The 18,717-nt window shown below is 38.8% G+C and overlaps 1 protein-coding gene across 3 annotated transcripts in view; it reads right to left on the reverse strand.

Annotated features, from left to right (window-relative positions):
• Positions 1-18,717, reverse strand: part of ANO10 (anoctamin 10) — a 226,720-nt gene that overhangs the window by 188,676 nt on the left and 19,327 nt on the right. For 2 of the 3 annotated variants that reach the window (XM_044920854.1, XM_044920849.1), the window contains exons 5-8: positions 7,296-7,415; positions 4,552-5,121; positions 2,857-2,912; positions 1,310-1,384 (exon numbers count right to left, since the gene is read on the reverse strand). In XM_044920854.1, coding sequence (XP_044776789.1) covers positions 1,310-1,384; positions 2,857-2,912; positions 4,552-5,121; positions 7,296-7,415 — 821 coding nt within the window. The remainder of the gene's footprint in view (positions 1-1,309; positions 1,385-2,856; positions 2,913-4,551; positions 5,122-7,295; positions 7,416-18,717) is intronic. The other variant, XM_044920851.1, reaches the window with a different exon arrangement.

Raw genomic sequence — 18,717 nt, forward strand, 5'->3', positions numbered from 1 at the left:
GATATCTGTGTACATGAATCTTTGCCCTATCTCTGATGATTTACTAGGGATGGATTAAGGTTCTTTTTTTTTTTTTTTAAAGATTTTATTTATTTATTTGAGAGAGAGAGAATGAGAGACAGAGAGCATGAGAGGGAGGAGGGTCAGAGGGAGAAGCAGACTCCCTGCCGAGCAGGGAGCCCGACGCGGGACTCGATCCTGGGACTCCAGGATCATGACCTGAGCTGAAGGCAGTAGCTTAACCAACTGAGCCACCCAGGCGCCCCATGGATTAAGGTTCTTGGCAAAGCTGCCCGAGTAGTTTCCAGAAATGCTCTGTCAATTTCTACTTACCCCAAGCAGAGAGAAGTGTTTCTATCACATACCACTTTTCCTGGTATTAAAATTATATTATTTAAAAAGTCCTCTCCTATCCTCACACCCTATCCTGTTAAAAAAGGAAACTCTCTAAGGTACTAGAAATGAGAAGTCATACCTTACTAATACACTAATGGCAGGACAGAAGACAGTATGTACATTCAACTTATCAATTGCAAAATGTACTATTTTGAACTTTAAATTTTCCAAAAAAAGTAGCAATATATGTAGTATTGTTAAGAAACACAGCATTTGATTTCACTTTTATGCAAGCTGTTAGAACCATAACTACAAAATCTTTCTCTGATTATACAATTTCCTGAAAAATAATCCCAAGCCTAGGCTTTTGATATTTTTTTTACTAACGATCACAGTATATTAAAACCAAGAAGGAACAGCCCTTACTGATAGCTGGCTCAATTATAAAAAAGATAATTTAGATAGCAATAATCTGTATTCAATTTATCATTCACTGGCATTTGTGATCCAAGAATGTCAACACACCAAAGTAAACGTCAGACTTCCTAAACACCGCAGAAAAGACACAGCATTGCATAGATTCTGCTGGCCTCTAAAGTTTAACCACTTATTCATTTCAAAGTGAAATGTATTTAAAGTCCTATCAATCACCCCTCACTCTGGGACACACACAAAACTTCAATTAAGGAATACACGTTCTTCATTAGAATTGCTTTTACGAGCTTTGAGATGAACGATTTATTTTCCACTACTGTATGACTAATTTTACAAGTTGGTTAGCTTCAACTAATTTTTCAGTTGAGTATGATATACAGTGCAATGGCTAATGTTTTTTTATTTAGAGTTGGCTTAGAAATATACAAAATGTAAGACTTCATTTGTAAAAATAATAGTGTGAAGACAATTACATTCCCTGAATATAGTTAAGTACCTCTAAAACCTGTAAAACCAATACCTTCTGCTATTCACTCACCTGACGCAACAGCTTCATATCCCTCAAGACGAAAGCAATGTAAAAAAGCGAGGCGAAGCAATTCAGAAAGTTGAACTGTCAAAAAAAGACAGCAAGATTTCACACTGCTTTACATTACTTCATCAAAACTGGAAATACAGCATTAAAACTGTAATGAGGGGACTTCCAGTCCTGACAAGATGCCATAGACTTGTTTCTCCCTATTCCTCCTCACTAAGCACGTCCACAAACTCTGGAATGAACACAGGGGTGAGCAAAGGAGTTCTCTGGGATCTGCCTAGAGCCTAGAGGACCAATGACCTTGGGACTCCAGGACAGTGCCAGCGCATCTCCACTACATTCCAACCCAAGGCCCAGCCTTTCCCACCCCCAACCAGCACCCCAGATAGCCGGGCGGGGCTCACTCCCTGCCCACCCCCCTGGCCCCATCCCCTGTCCATTTGAAGAGCCTTGCAGACCTGGCAAGGGGGATCGCTCTGGAGTCCTCACTAGCGTGCTTCCCTCCCTGTAAGGCCTGGCACTCCCCTGCGCCGCGGGGAGATACCAGGACGGCCAGACAGCACCGGCATTTGGAATATCAATTATCTCACAGTGCTAGCATGATGCCTTCAAAGACTTTTTAGTACGTATGGCTGCTTGCACCTTTTCTAATGTCCAAACTGCTAAAACTGCTGAATTTTTATTACCTACTTATGAAAAATTTTCTATTTCCTTACCACTCTTGCCTCTATAAGTTTACCTCCTTCCAGAAACCTAAACACCTTCCTATCAGTAGTTTCTAATCTGTTAAGGCCTGAAAAACTAGATCAATAAGCTTCTTAGAATGATTTCTGTAGCTGGAACAAAAACTCATTTCTCTGGAATCCTTTCCTGGGAGTAAGGTACAGGGGCTGTGCTCCAGTTGAGAGTTCAGAGGACTCTCTGCACCTTTCTTGACCCTCAGTTATGTTACCAATGGCTGAGATAACCTCCTGATAAATGAGGGGCTTCCAAGCTGGTATTTATTATTTTTCATAATGATGGAAACAGGCATAATGTGCGAGCTTTTACACAAACAGCAAGCAGGTTACACTATGCCTTCTCTCCATTTCTTTCCTCCTACCCACTAAAACATGCTGGGAACCTCTTAGACTTCGGAAATTTCTTTCACAAAATTAATGGTCCATCTAATGGTACATCTTTCAAAAAATGTAATGGTCCATCACTGAATTGAATTGGAAGAATTGTTGAAGAGTGAAACAAAGAAGTCACCAAAAGGAAAAGAACAGAAACATGTCTGTAACATGGTTAGTTAGATTTTTAAATTACTAGAGATTGGCTAAACAACTAATTTCTATACTTAAAGTCTTACAACACACACATAGGTAGTAAGACTACTGAATGTATATGTAAACACATTTAATCAATCTTTGCCTGCCTATACAAAATATATTAACTATCTGGTATCTTAAATTAGAAGCCAGCCTTCCTATTTATACTCCTAAGTATTAACTAGTATACGTAAGTTTCAAAATTCAAATGGATTTGTATATAAAAACTCTACTCACCACTAAAACTTTCAGAATTAGATGATTCTGGTAGGCAGATTCCAATCTGTGATTCTCTAAAATATTGAAAAGGAGAGGAAATTTCTCTTAGATAAGCACGCAGTAGGGGAGGCTATTGTGGGGTAAAGGCAGATGAGCTGAGGCAGAGATGTCAGGCACCGGAGCCTCAGTGAGTGAACATGCCAGACTGTCCCTCATGGTTACCACTTACCCACAAGAACATCTCACAGGAAGAAACTACACTTAGAACACATTTCTCACAGTACTGCAAGAGCACCGTGTTCTGAAATTACTTTTAAAGTATTACTGCAACGAAGAAACATGGGAAGTATTGGCAAATGATCCCATAGAGAGCCACCCAGAAAAAGACCCTGAATAAAATAAAACTGATAGCAACCTCTAAAGAGGGCAATAAAGTTTTTGTATGTGTGCGTTACGAGGATTAACTTAAAGGGCAACTCAAATCTCCGTCCTCAGCTAGGGAAAGGAGACACAGGACAGGCCCTAAGAAAGCAGGGCAAAAGAACAAAGAAGATTCTGAAGAGAAGTGTCACCCTGCACAGAGGTGGTGTTAGACTCGTCTGGACTGGAACCCCACTCAGCTACTCAGCCACTGTCTGTCCTTGGGCAAGTCACTCAACCTCCCGATACTCAGCCTCCTTGCCTACAAAAATAGTGCTAACGCCCCCCTCCTCTCAGAGTCACCGTCAGGATAAGAAACAATACAAAACCTCAGTCCAGTTCCAGCATAAGGAAAGCACTCAATACATAGTAGCTGTTAAATGACTATTAAAAATAACATAAACATCTTTATGGTCCATGAAGTTAAGATACAGACTTCTTCCTAGGGAATAACATTGCATATTAACTTGTTTGAGTGAATAAATAGAGAATGGCCTGTCAAGACTATTTTTTTAAAAGATTTTATTTCTTTATTTGAGAGAGAGACAGATAGTGACAGAGATAGCGAGAGAGAGCACAAGTGGGGAGGAGAGGGAGAAGCAGGCTCCCGCTGAGCAGGGAGCCTGACGTGGGGCTCGATCCCAGGACCCTGGGATCATGACCTGAGCCGAAGGCAGACGCTTAACCGACCGAGCCCCCCAGGCGCCCCAAGACCATTTTTAAACTATATCCATTCCCCTCTGGCACAGATATATACAAGAGTACCCACTCTACTAAGGCCAGTGGCAATCCTTGGTGCTCTAAACCATTAGATAATTGTTTGTCAGACACCAGACATAGTTCACTTGGCCAAAGTATCTGAAGATAATTCAATCTACTTTACCCCCAACAAAAAATACAAAATTATAGTATTGGGATCACAGGTTTTAGACACAGAGAGGTCTGGATTAGCCTGGCTCTACAATTTGCCTGAACACTGCTAACTCTCAGGGTCTTTATCCCTAAAACGGTGAGATAACTTCTATTTCATGGTGTGCTGAGGAGGTGAAAATGAGATACCACAGACAAAGAGTTAGCAGGGCACCTGGAGTGCAGTGACTAACATTCGTCTATGACGGCCACAATAACCAGGAGGTGAGAGCATCAGAACCCACAAAGCTGATGAATTCCTCCTTACGTCTCTATAGTGAGCCCACAGCAACATCTTTGCAAAGCTGCAGTTATAGGAATCCTATGATCCAAGCAACATTTCCTATACGCAAATAAGACATAAATGCAAGCATCACGTCTTACCCCATGAAGTCAGAAATTCGGCAGCGTATCGATAGAGGCGGTTCATGATCTCAATCACAATGGCATAGATGATGCTGGGCACATACAACAGGACGCTGGTCCACTCGGATCCGCTGCTCTCATGTAGACTCAAGGCCCAGGCCTCCATGTCAAAGTAAATCATCATGACATACAGGCAGAAATAGAGACAGAGGCACACAAAGGGCAGCGAGACCAGGTAAATGCGCAACTGCCTCTTGTAGCTGGGGTAGAGAGGTTCCTCCCTACCAGTGATGGGATTGATACCCAGGACCCCATGGAATCCCGGCCGGGGCTCCTCAAACTGTCTCTTCATGACAAGTGTCCCCCACCTGTAGGTCATATTGGCACAGCCACGCTTCCACACTTCCAGGATCACTGTGGACCAGATCAGGTTGAAGGAGGCGAAGATCACATACTTGTCATAGTCTTCCCACACAAACAAATAGTAAGGTAACCCAATGACCGCCATAGGGATTAAGGCAACAGTGAAATATTCCAAAAATCCAAAGTAAAGAGCGATTGTTTCCCCAAAGTAGCCACGAATACGGTCTACAATGAAAGGGAAAAAGAAGACCTTAAGTAGAGACTACCAAAGACTTTCACCATTTCAAGTAAGCTTATTTATTTTTGTAGTTAAATGGGGATCATTTAATACCCTCATTTCCCAATCAGTGTGCAATAGTAAATCCATCTTCCATGCAGTACACAGACCCCACTTGCCTGGAGAGCGAGCCCAATACTTGCCCCAGCTTAGAGCCCAGGCTGGGGCTGCTCTGAAAGGCACCCAGGGTCTGTTTCCTCTTTACTTCCTTATCTGATGGGTGCCCTCTTCCCAAAGAAAAACTCAGCTTGGGGCTTGTCCCAAATCTCCACGATCCTAGCTTAAACTCAGCCATATAGCCAATGAGCCATTTTAATTTGGGGGTTTAATTTATATTCCCTGCCTTTCTCTCACTTTAATATCATAGTTATAGATGTTCTTTTCAAAGAAGACTCCCCATCCACAGTATCTGCTCCCGCTATCCAAAAATGTAAATTTTCATCAATGTGCCATGGCAAATGATTCAATACACTGGAGAAAAGCTATTCAAAAGTACAAAACAATATTCTACACATTAACTTCTAGAACAGCCATGGGACACATTTATCTCTATACCTTCCTATAAGAACTGGGCAAAAGAAGGGACAAGCAACATCACTGTTAAATATTCTGTGAACTCGGCAGGAGCTAACCCAAAAGGGGTCTCAAACACTACATCCTTTGCCAGCTGCATCTACCTGGGTGAGTGCCTGGGTTGTAAAAGCATCCTGCACTGGGATCAGAGTGCGATGCAGGGGCTGGGGAGGTACAATAATGGGGTTATTATTTCTTGGTTAATTATACGCAGTTAAAACTTTAAGATAATGTGTCAGATCGTCTGTGCAGATGGGTCAGAGTAAACTGGTATAAGCTATTTTCCCCTATCCTTATTCTTCTAACTAACCTACGGACATGTTAAAATAGTTGGTATGATCAGGTCACCTCAAATCTGAATCAGGTTAAAGGATATCCAAACAATGAAAAAAAAAAGGTGCTCAGGGTTCTGGGCTCCAAATCACATGACGTCCCTCTTTTGATCTTAAGGGGAAGGTCAAGATTCACCTGTGCCCCAGCTGCTATCACCAGTCCCAGCAGTCCCCAAAGCCTCACACCCTCTACCACAACCATGCTCAGCCTTCACCATTAACTCACTTTTCCCCTCAATTTCTAAGCAGCTACTGGATACTGTCACCTACAAGTGCTAGAGGCTATATACTTAAATTTACTGCACCTAAATGGCACACAAAGTGAAAAAAATGTCAATAAATGTAACACAAAACTGCTAGTGTATTACCTAGAACTATTAAAAACAAACTTTTCCTTTCAAAGAATACAAGAAAAAATTCAAATGCAATTTCAAATTTTCATCTTAAAAACAAATTTTTATTTACTGTTACAATATTATAGTAGCTGTTTTCAGGAATGGAAATTAGAAATAAAATTATTTTAGAGGGATTCCTTTAAACAAAGTCAAAAGAGAAATGCCCTTGAAAGAAATATGGATAGCAACACTTATGGTAAAATCTAACAGCTTAATAATCCTTATGCTTAGAAAAACATAACTAAAGCCAAAAATCTGAATATCCACACTGATGTCAGTTTGCATACAGTAATGCTCAACACATACCAAATAAATTAATGGGTACTCTTGTAACTGTATTCAGAGAAAAGGGATAGATTCAGTAATATACACCAAGATACTTACAAACTACCTCAAAAGATGTTTAGGCCTGTCTGCCCCTAAAAATGAGCACAGCTTGGTCCACTCAAATTATTAGCTCTAAAGAAAGAGAAATTTTCAAATACAGGATATTCACAGTCAAATGAAATTCTCCTAAAATCTGTCCTACTCCAACTCGGACATGTACTTATGAAGGCCACTCTGAATAGCCTGTGCTATTGGTGAAATTTAATGAAAGCTTGTCATTCAGCCCATAGGAAATGCTATTGGAAATAAAATAAATTACTAAGTAGGTCATGTAAACCATCTTATCCAACCCCAATTTTTGCCCACATGCAGCTGGTGAGCCTTGCCCAGCAGAGCATTAAACATCTACCCGAGATAGTGAGAAAGCACCACTGCTGAATCATGACGCCTCGTTGGTAGTCCTTGTTCTCTATGAGAACAGGTATTGACACGTACCTAGGGGCTGATACTTCAAAGTAAACCGGGTGTACCAGCTGTCTTCAAGCTTCTTTAGGGCTTCGTTATCATGCAGTGGGAACACCTGAATCACAATGCCAGAGGTGAGCAATCTTCTCACTGTGGAGGGAAAATGTGCCAAACTAGATAAAAGGGATTTGAGATCACTCATCACTGTGACATACTTCTTCAAATGCTGGAAAGACAGCCCAGTAAGGAAGGGGTGCTACACAAGGAGCAGTGGTATACTGCCTACTCTAAAGGCATATATTCTTTTGTTCTTCACATGGAAATATCTTGAGTATTTTCTTTAACTATGAAAGCAATACAAGTTTATGTAAAAACCATACTGAAATGTACAAATTAGAATTGGGAGAGATCCTCCCACAAAAAATAACCACTGTAAACAGCAATTTTGTGTAAAACCAAACTTTAAAACAAACATCCATAAATATGTATTATAAAAATAAAAGTAGGATCATTCTATACACATTGTTCTGTAATCTTTTCTCATGTAGTAGTGTATAACAAATGTTTTTCAATGCCAATGCCTATAAACATGAAATGTCCTTTTTAACAGTATCATAATATTCCCTTGTATGAAGTGCTATAATTTAATGTTCTATTGAAAAATACTTGTTTCCTGCTTCCCACTTTTTTGCCATTATATATGTTAAAATTCAGGGCACCTGGGTGGCTCAGTCAGGTAAGCATTCTACTCTTGGTTTCGGCTCAGGTTATGATCTCATGGTCCTGGGATCGAGCCCCACATCAGGCTCCACGCTCAGCAGGGAGTCTGCTGGAGATTCTCTCCTTCTGTCCCTCCCCCTGTCGCACTCTCTCTCTTAAATAAATAAATCTTAATAAATAAATAAACAAATAAATGTTAAAATTCTTATACACATATCTTTTCCCACCTGCCCACTATTTCCTCAAACTCACTTATAAGTAGAATTGCTAGGTCCAAGAGCATATGTATTTTAAACGTGAACACCTATTATAAAACTGCCCCTAGAAAGACTACCAATCTGTCCTCCCACTACAGTGAAGGTAAAAAGACAGTGTTCAGTTCCTTTTATTCTTGATGATATTGAATATTTGCAGAATCATTTTCATCTTTTCTAATCTGATAACAAAAGCTTATGTTTATAAACAGCAAATATCAAAATCAAATAAAATCAGACTTTCAGCAGTCAGCTGACTGGTATGATTTTATCACTCATGCACATATTTGAAAGAGACAAATGAATTTAACCAAAGACAATATCCCCTGATAAGTGTAAGTGAAAACAGGGCATTCTCTCATCCATAATTATTTAGAGGGACTCACTGGGCGGGTGGGTCTTCAGGTTCTATTAACAGGAAGTGTGTTCAACAGACATGGGGAGCTCCGATGCAGTGCTTTGTGCCATATGTGGGGAGATGGACTACTTTCCACACAAGCTTCTAATAGAGTCTCTAAAGAATATAGCTGCTTATAAGATGGAATTTGCAAAAAGAAGAGCTGGAGATGCTGTTTTCATTCACTGATAAGCTTTGAGCTCTTCAAGGTTTATCAGTTCACCTCTTCCAAGGGCTGCCTCCCTTATCTCCTATCTACCTTCTCACCAAAGAAAGGTGATGAGCATATTAAGCAACAGGCCCTTCAGGAGGATGATAAATGAATGTCTGCAGCATTGAAGAAAAGTATGTTTTAAGTTTTCCGTGTAGAAATATTATATATAACAAAGAGAGATGGTATTCTCAAGACAGAGGCCTTATCATAAAATCTTCAGAGTAATTTAAAAGTAAAGCAGGGGCACCTGGGTGGCTCAGTTAAGTGTCTGACTCCAGATTTCAGTTCAAGTTATGCTCTCAGTGTTGTGAGATCGAGCCCCAGGTCGGGCTCCATGCTCAGGAGGGAGTCTGCTGGAGATTCTCCCTCTTCGTCTGCTCCTCCCCCTGCTCTCATGCTCTCTCTCTCTCTAAAAATAAATAAATCTTTTTTAAAAAGTCTTGAAAACCTAGGGATGTGATGAAATTCTTAATGATTAAAAAAGGCATACACTCAAAATATCATTAATTAGGGGAAAAAGGTACATGGTTTAAGTTATATTAGCCACTGATGCTGTAAAATCCATTATTTAATGTTTTTATTCTAAAGCGTTTCAGTGGGTTTTTCTTCAGCTCACATGAGTGAAAGTCGGTCATCCACAACTGTTCTGATTCCTATCTCTTATTTGAAGATGTAGAGCTGTACTTTATTCTTTCTCCCATTACTATCCTTTTCAATTACTGTGTCAAGTTATTCAACTTTGAACTGACAACATCTACTTTATTTTACTATTTCTAAGTTCTTTTTAAAAAACTGACTGCATTCTACTATAGATGACTTTCTAGGCAGGCATAAAAACCAGCTACTTCTAAAAAAAGGACAATGAACTGAAGGACTCAGAATATAAAGCCTCAAGTCCTAAATTACCAGGCTTCTCTTCACCATCAATGCCAAAAGCATGGTTCCAATTTCAGCTTCTAAAAATAGAGGTTTTCTTTTAATCCTTTAACTTTCTCTTGTCAGCTAAGAATGTAATTAAGATGACCCTTACCTTCAAAGGAAAGTATGATGCTGTGCAGGCCTATTTAAAGAAAGAAACAACTGCTTCCCAGGAGGATCGAGATGGCAGATTGGAGCTCACCTCTCCCCAGACACACCAAGGCTACAACTACATATAGAACAACTCTTCCACAGCTAGAAAGAAAAAGTCACATCAAGAAGCAGAGGAGGGGCAGAGAAGTGGTCTGATCGGGACCCACACCCCCAGCATGGCAGTGGGAGGGATATCACATGCAGGGAGATCCTCCCTGTGGAGTGACGGGTTCAAGCCCCACATGGGGCAATCTTGCCATGGAGACCTGCACCAGGAAGATGGGCCCAAAATGTCTGGCTTTGAAAATTAGCAGGGCTTAATCCAAAGAGAGCCGAGGGCTATAGGAAACCAAGACTCCACTCTTAAAAGACCCACCCACATACTCGCCCTAAGACCTAGTGCAGAGGCAGCAGTTTGAAAAGTGCCTGGGCCATTCATAAAGGAGACTGACTGACTAATTTTGGGGAATGTGCCAGAGGTGCAGGGAATTGCAGGAACTTTCTCCAGGAATGGAAGCGTGGGCAGATGCCATTTTTCTCACCCTACCTAGCTAGCCTAGTACTGGTGAGAAAGAGTTCTGACACTCTCTATCAACCTTGCTAGCGCTGCTAGCCCCACCCTGGTATTCCCCTGCAGACCTGCCGGCTCAACTCTCCCCACCCTGGAAGGCAGCCCCCAAAGTAGCTCCCACCCCACCACACCCCCCAGGCCATCTCTGCCTTAACTGGTGCTCCCCCAAAGGGGCTCCCATCCACCATGAGCCCACAACAGTTGTGGCTCACCCAAAACAGGAGGGAACACACAAGGGACACCCCTGGAGCTCCTGATTCTGGTGACCAGTAGGGGACTGCACTTCTGGGCCCCACAGTACACCTTCTACAGAAGGCCACTCCTTTAAGACCAGGAGATGTGGCTGATCTACCTAAAACACACAAACACAAAGAGTCAAAATGAGAAGACAGAGGAATACGTTCCAAATGAAAGAACAAGACAAAACCTCAGAAAAAGAATTAAATGAAAAAGAGACAAGCAATCTCCCTGATAAAGAGTTCCAAGTAATGGTCATGAAGATGCTCACCAAACTCAGGTGAAGAACTGATGAACACAGCAAGAACTTCAAGAAAGAAAGAAATAATATAAAACAAGAACCAATCAGAGCCAAAGAATATAATAACTGAATTGAAAAATATACCAGAGGGAATCAACAGCAGATTAGAGGATGCAGAAGAATGGATCAGCAATCTGGAAAACAGGATAATAGAAATGACCCTACCTGAATGGCAAAAAGAAAAAAGAATTTCAAAAACTGAGGATAGTTGGGGCACCTCAGGTCATGATCCCAGGGTCCTGGGATCAAGCCCATGTCAGGCTCTCTGCTCAGCAGGGAGCCTGCTTCTCCTTCTCTCTCTCTCTGCCTCTCTCTCTCTGTCAAATAAATAAATGAAATCTTTAAAAAAAAAAACTGAGGCTAGTTCAAGAGACCTTCAAGACAATATCAAGGGTACTAACATTTGCATTATAAAGGTCCCAGAATGAGAAGATAAAGAGAAAGGAGCAGAAAACTTATTTAAAGAAGTTACAGCTGAAACAGACAAGAAAACAGACATCCAGGTCCAAAAAAGGAAAGAGAACCCTGGGCAAGAAAACAGACATCCAGGTCCAAAAAGGAAAGAGAGCCCCAAACAAGAGGAACCCAAAGAGGTTCATACCAAGATACAAAATAATGAAAATGTCAAAAATTAAAGAGAAAATATTAAAAGCAGCAGGAAATAAGCTACTAGTTACATACATGAGAACACCCATAATACTATCAGCTGATTTTTCAGCAGACTTTGCAGGTCAGAAAGGAGTGGCACAATATATTCAAAGTGCTGAAAGGGAAAAACCCACAAAGAGAAACAGTCTACCCAGCAAGGTTATCATTCAGAATTGAAGTACAAATAAAGAGTTTCCCACACAAAAGAGTTCATCACCACTAAACCTGCTTTATAGGAAATGTTAAAGGAACTTCTTTAAGTGGAAAAGAATAGAAAATTTTAAAAGAAAAAATCTAACTGTAACAGTGAACATATAGTAAAGGTGGTAGGTGAACCACTTACAAAGCTAGTATAAAGGTTAAAACACAAAAGTAGTAAGTCAACAATATCTACAACAGTTAACTAAGGGATACACAAAATAAAAAGATGTGAAATATGATGACAAAAACATAAAAGAGGGAGGGGGGAGAGTAAAAATGTAGTGCTTTTAGAATGTGTTCAAACGTAAGCAACCATCAACTTGAAATATACTGTTACATACATAAGGTATTATATGTGAACCTCATGGTAATCACAAACCAAAAACCTCTGATACACAAAAAATAAAAAGAAAGGAATTCAAACATAACACTGAAGAAAATCATCAAATCACAAGGGAAGTGAGCAAGAGAAGGAACACAGAAGAACTAGAAAAACAACCAAAAACAATTAACAAAATGGCAATAAGTACATACCTATCAAAGGTACCTTAAATATAAATGGACAAAGTGTTCCAAGTGTATCCAAAAGATACAGGGTGACTGAATGGGTAAATAAACAAGACTCATCTATATGCTATCTAAAAGAGACTCACTTCAGACCTAAAGACATGCCCAGACTAAAAGTGAAGGGTGAGAAAAGATATTCCATGAAAATGAAAAGAAAGCTAGAGTCGTAATAGACTGTAAAACAAAGACTGTATAACAAAGAAGGGCCCTACATAATAATAAAAATATCAATCCAACAAGAGGATATAACAGTTGTAAATACCTATGTACCCAACATAGAAGCACTTAAGTATATAAAGCAAATATTAACAGCCAAAAAGGGAGAAACTGATAATAATACAATAATAGTAGGGGACTTTAATGTTTCTCTTACACAAATGGATAGATCATCCAGGCAGAAAATCAATTTAAAAAACCAGTGGTCTTAAATGACACATTATACCAGATGGAATTAACAGATACATACAAAAAATTCCATCCAAAACCAGCAGGACACACATTCTTTTGAAGTCCATATGGAATATTCAGCAGGATAAATCACATATTAGAGAACAAAATAAGTCTCAATAAACTGAAGAAGACTGAACTCATATCAAGCATCTTTTCTGACCACAATGGTATAAGACTATAAATCAACAACAACAAAAAATTTTTTTAAAAAAACCTATACACAGAGGCCAAAGAACACACTAATAAAGAACCAATAGCCAATGGATCAATGAGGAAATTAAAAACAAAAACAAAAAAATCCTTGAGACAAATGAAAACAGAAACACATTGTTCCAAAATCAATGAGACTCAACAAAAGCAGCTCTAAGAGGGGCGTTTATAGTAGTAGAGGCCTACCTCAAGAAACCAGAAAGATCTCAAATAAACAATCTAACCTTACACTTAAAAAAACTGGAGAAAGAACAAAGCCCAAAGTTAACAGAAGGAAGGAAATGATAAAGATCGAAGTGGAAATAAATGAAATAGAGAACTCAAAAATAAGATTATTGAAACTAGTAGCTGGTTCTTCAAAAAGATAAACAAAATTGATAAACAAGACTCATCAAAGAAGAAGAAGAAGAAGAAGAAGAAGAAGAAGGAGGAGGAGGGAAGGAAGGAAGGAAAGAGAAACCGAATAAATAAAATTAGAAATGAAAGAGAAGTTACAACTGACATCACAAAAATACAAAGGAGTGTAAGAGACTACTACCAACAGTTATATGCCAACAAACTGGACAACCTAGAAGAAACTGATAAATTCCTGGAAACACTCAATTTTCATGGAAGACTGAAATAGGAAGAAAGAGAAAATCTGAACAGACTGATTACTAGTAATGAAACTGAATCAGTAATCAAAAAACTTCCAAAAAAGAAAAGCCCAGAACCAAACAGCCTCACAGGTGAATTCCACCATTTATTTTTTTTAAGATTTCATTTATTTTATTTATTTATTTATTTATTTATTATTTATTTAGAGAGTGTGAGTGGGGAGGGGGAGGAACAGAGGGAGAGAAAGAATCTCAAGCCGACTCCATGCTAAGCGTAGAGCCCGACATGGGGCCCAGTCTCACAACCCTGAGATCATGACCTGAGTTGAAATCCAGAGTCGGACACTACCGACTGACTCACTGAGCCACCCAGGTGCCCCTCCACCAAACATTTAAAGAGTTAATACCTATCTTTCTCAAACTATTCTAAAAATTTCAAGGGAAAGGAACACTTCCAAATTCATTCTATGAGGCCAGAATTTACTTTGATACCAAAACCAGACAAAGATTCTACAAAAAAAGAAAATTACAGGCCAGTTTCACTGATGAACATAGAGGTAAAAATCCTCAACAAAAAATAAGCAAACCAAATTCAATAATACGTTAAAAAGATCACACATCATAATCAAATGGAATTTATTCCAGGGATGCAAGGATGGTTCAATATCCTCAAATCAATCAATGTGATATACCACATTCACAAAATAAAGGATAAAAATCACATGATCATCTCAATAGATGCAGAAAAAGTATTTGACAAAATTCTACCATTTATGATCTAAAAACTCTGAATAAAATGGGTATAGAGGGAACATACCTCAACATGATAAAGGCCACACATAACAAAAAACACAAATAACATCACACTCAAGATTAGGAACAAGACAAGGATATCCACTCTCACTACTTTTATTCAACATAGCATTAGAAGTTCTAACCGCAACAATCAGACAGCAAAAAGGAATAAAAGGCATTCAAATTGGTAAGAAGAAAGTCAAACTGTCACTACTGGCAGATAGCATAATATTATATATAGAAAAACCTAAAGAATCCACCAAAAAACTATTAGATTAAATGAATTCAGTAAAGATGAATAAGATAAAATTAATATATAGAAATCTGTTGTGTTTCTATACACTAATAGCAAAATATCATAAAGAGAAATTAAGAAAACAATTCCATTTACAATTGCATCAAAAATAATAAAATACACAGGATTAATTTAACAAAGGAGGTGAAAGACCTGTACTCTGAAAACTGTAAGTCACTGATGGAAGAAACTGAAAACACAAATAAATGGAAAGATATACCATGCTCATGGATTGGAAGAATTAATACTGTTAAAATGTTCATAATAACCAAAGCAATCTACACATTCAATGCAATCCCTATAAAAATACCAATGGCATTTTTTATAGAACTAGAACAAATAATTCTAAAATTTGTATGGAACCACAAAAGACCCCAAATAACCAAAGCCATCTTTTTTTTTTTAAGATTTTATTTATTTATTTGAGAGAGACAGACAGAGATAGGAGAGAGAGAGCGAGCACATGAGCAGGGAAGCAGACTCCCTACTGAGCCAGGAGCCCGATGCGGAACTCGATCCTAGGACCCTGGGATCATGACCTGAGCCAAAGGCAGATGCTTAACCAACTGAGCCACCCAGGCACCCCCATAACCAAAGCCATCTTGAGAAGGAACAAAACTGGAGGTATCATGTTCCCAGATTTCAAACTATACTATAAAGCTACAATAATCAAAACAGTATGGTACTGGCACAAAAACAGATATATAGATCTATGGAACAGAATAGACAGCCAGGACATAAAGCCATGCATATATAGTCAATTAGTCTATGACAAAGGAGGCAAGAATACACGATGGGGAAATGACAGTCTCTTGAACAAATGGTGTTGGAAAAATTGGTCAGCTATATGTAGCTGTAGAATGAAAATGGATCAATTTCTTACACCATATACAAAAATAAACTCAAAATGGAGTTAAAGACTTAAATGTAAGACCTGAAACCATACAACTCCTAAGAAGAATACAGGCAGTAAACTCCTACATTGGTCTTAGCAATATTTTTTTGGTTCTGTCTCCTCAGGCAAGGGCAACATAAGCAAAAATAAACTATTGAGTCTACATCAAACTAAAAACTTTTGTACAGCAAAGGAAACCATCAAGAAAATGAAAAGGCAACCTACTGAATGGTAGAAGATACTTGCAAATGATATATCTGATAATGGGTTAACATCCAAAATATATTCATACAATTCAGCAACCAAAAAAAAAAAAAAAAAACCCCAAACAATCTGATTAAAAAATGGGCAGAGGACCTGAACATTTTCCCAAAGAAGACATACAGAAGGCCAGCAGACACATGAAAAAATGCTCAATATCACTAATCACCAGGGAAATGCAAATCAAAATCACAGTGACATGTCACCTCACATGTGTCAAAGCAGCTAGTATCAAAAAGACAAAAAATAACAAGTGTTGGCAAGGATGTGGAGGAAAAGGAACCCTTAAGCACCGCTGGTGGGAATGTAAATTGGTACAGCCACTATGGAAAACAGTATGGAGTTTCCTCAAAAAGCTAAAATAGGAATTTCATAACATCCAACAATTCCATTTCTGGGTATTTACCTGAAGAAAATGAAAACACTAATTCAAAAAGATATCTGCACTTCTATGTTCATTGCAGCATTATTTACAATAGCCAAGATATGGAATAAACCTAATGTCTATCGATAGATGAATGGATAAAGAAGATGTAGTATATAAACATACATACAATGGAATATTCCTCAGCCATAAAAAAAAAAAGAATGATATCTTGCCATTTGCAACAACATGGATGGACCAAGAGGGTATTATGCTAAGTGAAATAAGTCAAACAGAGAAAGACAAATACCATATGATTTGACTTATCTGTGGAATCTAAAAAGCAAAACAGGGGCACCCAGGTGGCTCAGTCAGTTAAGTGTCTGACTCTTGATTTTGGCTTAGATCATGATCTCAGGGTAGTGAGATGGAGTCCTGGCATTGGGCTCTGCACTGGGCGTGGAACCTGCTTAAGATTCTCTCTCTCCCCACCCATTCATGCTTTCTCTTTCAAAAAAAAACAACAAAAAAAGCAAAACAAATGAACAAACAAAAAAGAAACATACTTATAAATACAGAGAACAAACTGGTGGTTGCCAGAGGGGAAGGGGATCAAAGGATGGAAAAAATAGGTAAAGGGAGTTAAGAGGTACAAACTCCCAGTTATAAAGTTAGTAAGTCATGGAGATATAAAGTACAGCACAGGGAATACAGTCAATAATATTGTAACAACTTCATATGACAGATGGTTAACCAGACTTATGATGGTGATCATTTTATAAAGTAAGTAAATGTCCAGTCACTATACTGTACACCCGAAATTAATAGGATATTGTATGTCAACTATATTTCCATTAAAAAATAAAACTAAACAACCCAAACCAAGAGTCCTTCCTTTAAGAATGCTGAATGATCTGTTGTCAAATACAAGGGTTCTTACTATTACAGCCATTTAATGATTAGCCAAACAAAGCAAAATCTAATTTAAGGGAAGCAATAACTAACCTGGCTTATAGTTGGACCTCTAAATTAAATAACACCATAACAATACTAACATAGTACTGCTTCTGTCTTTGGCTAATGTCACATGCTTACTTCAAAAGCAAAAACAAAAGTCTCTCTCACAACTCCTTACAGTGTCTCTGTGCAGGTCATGCTGCCTCTAATCCAGAAAAGGGATGATGAGCGCACAGAGCCCCCAGAGGAAGTAAAGGCTGGTACAATGAAGACGGGGAGCCCCTTTGCCCCCTGTAGCTGCTGCCATGTCCCAGCACCCTCTCCCAGGTCCCCCCACTGGACTCTAGTAGTCAGGTATGAACACACCACTTGTGTCTCAATAAGGAAAAAACTGCTTCTCAGAAATAAACTGTGTTCTCAAAATACATTTTTATATTCCTGCATTGTTTTTAATCCTGCTTAATATAAAAACTGCATATATGCACCAAAACACAGTACATGTATGTGTGCATATGTCTATGTATGTATGTATGTGTGTGTGTATATACATATATATACACACTGATGTACCCAGTGATATATTTATAAAGAGAAAGAGAAATATAGATATATATATGTATCAATAGTTTATAGTTTAACCTTCTTATGTACATGCCTGCTACATGATATTTACTTGAAACTTTATTCCTCTTATAAGGTCCATTAATAATATTAGAAGACAGATTGTATCGGACCACTCTAACCTATGTGTAAACAGAGGATATTCAGGAATCGTTACTATAATGTCCTAAAAGAATGACAATATAAAACTAAAGATGAGCTGTGTCATATCCCATCAATCAAACCATGATAATCATCTGACAGACATTTTGAGACAGAGCTTGAACCTAAATAGCATCCCTTAAGATACAGTTAATATATAAGAAATTCTCAGCTCCCTTAACTCCTTTTTCTAAAGAAGATCTTTCATTGTGTTACCTGCATTAACTATTAGGAATCAATAGGAGAAAGGAAGAGTCTGAGTGATCTCAGCTCACAGAGAAAACTCAAGATAAACACGACTAAGACACATGTAGAGAGACACACTTTTAGACGTCCACATTGCTCACTGTCTGGTGAGACGAGGGAGAGCCCTGACTGCAAGCACCCAGTATCTCCTAATTGGCTCAAGGTCACGTTCACCACGACACAAGTTGCCATCTACTTAACGAAAGCTATCAAAACAGAACATTGTAGCAAACAAAATCACAATCATTGCGTGTAAAATCAAATTAAACCTGCAATAGCAGAGAGTGTTTCTCATGAAAGGCCTGGCTAGCTCTCACAGTGCTGATGGGATCACAATGAACAGGTTACAATCTCTGCTCCCAATTAGCTGTGGGAAAGAGGATGCCCAGGGAGTGTCTCCTGTGAAACTTAAAAGCCAAAAAAAAGGGGGGGGGGGGGGC

This window comes from Neomonachus schauinslandi, chromosome 1 (genome assembly GCF_002201575.2).
Source record: "Neomonachus schauinslandi chromosome 1, ASM220157v2, whole genome shotgun sequence".
NCBI classification, from domain to species: domain Eukaryota; kingdom Metazoa; phylum Chordata; class Mammalia; order Carnivora; family Phocidae; genus Neomonachus; species Neomonachus schauinslandi.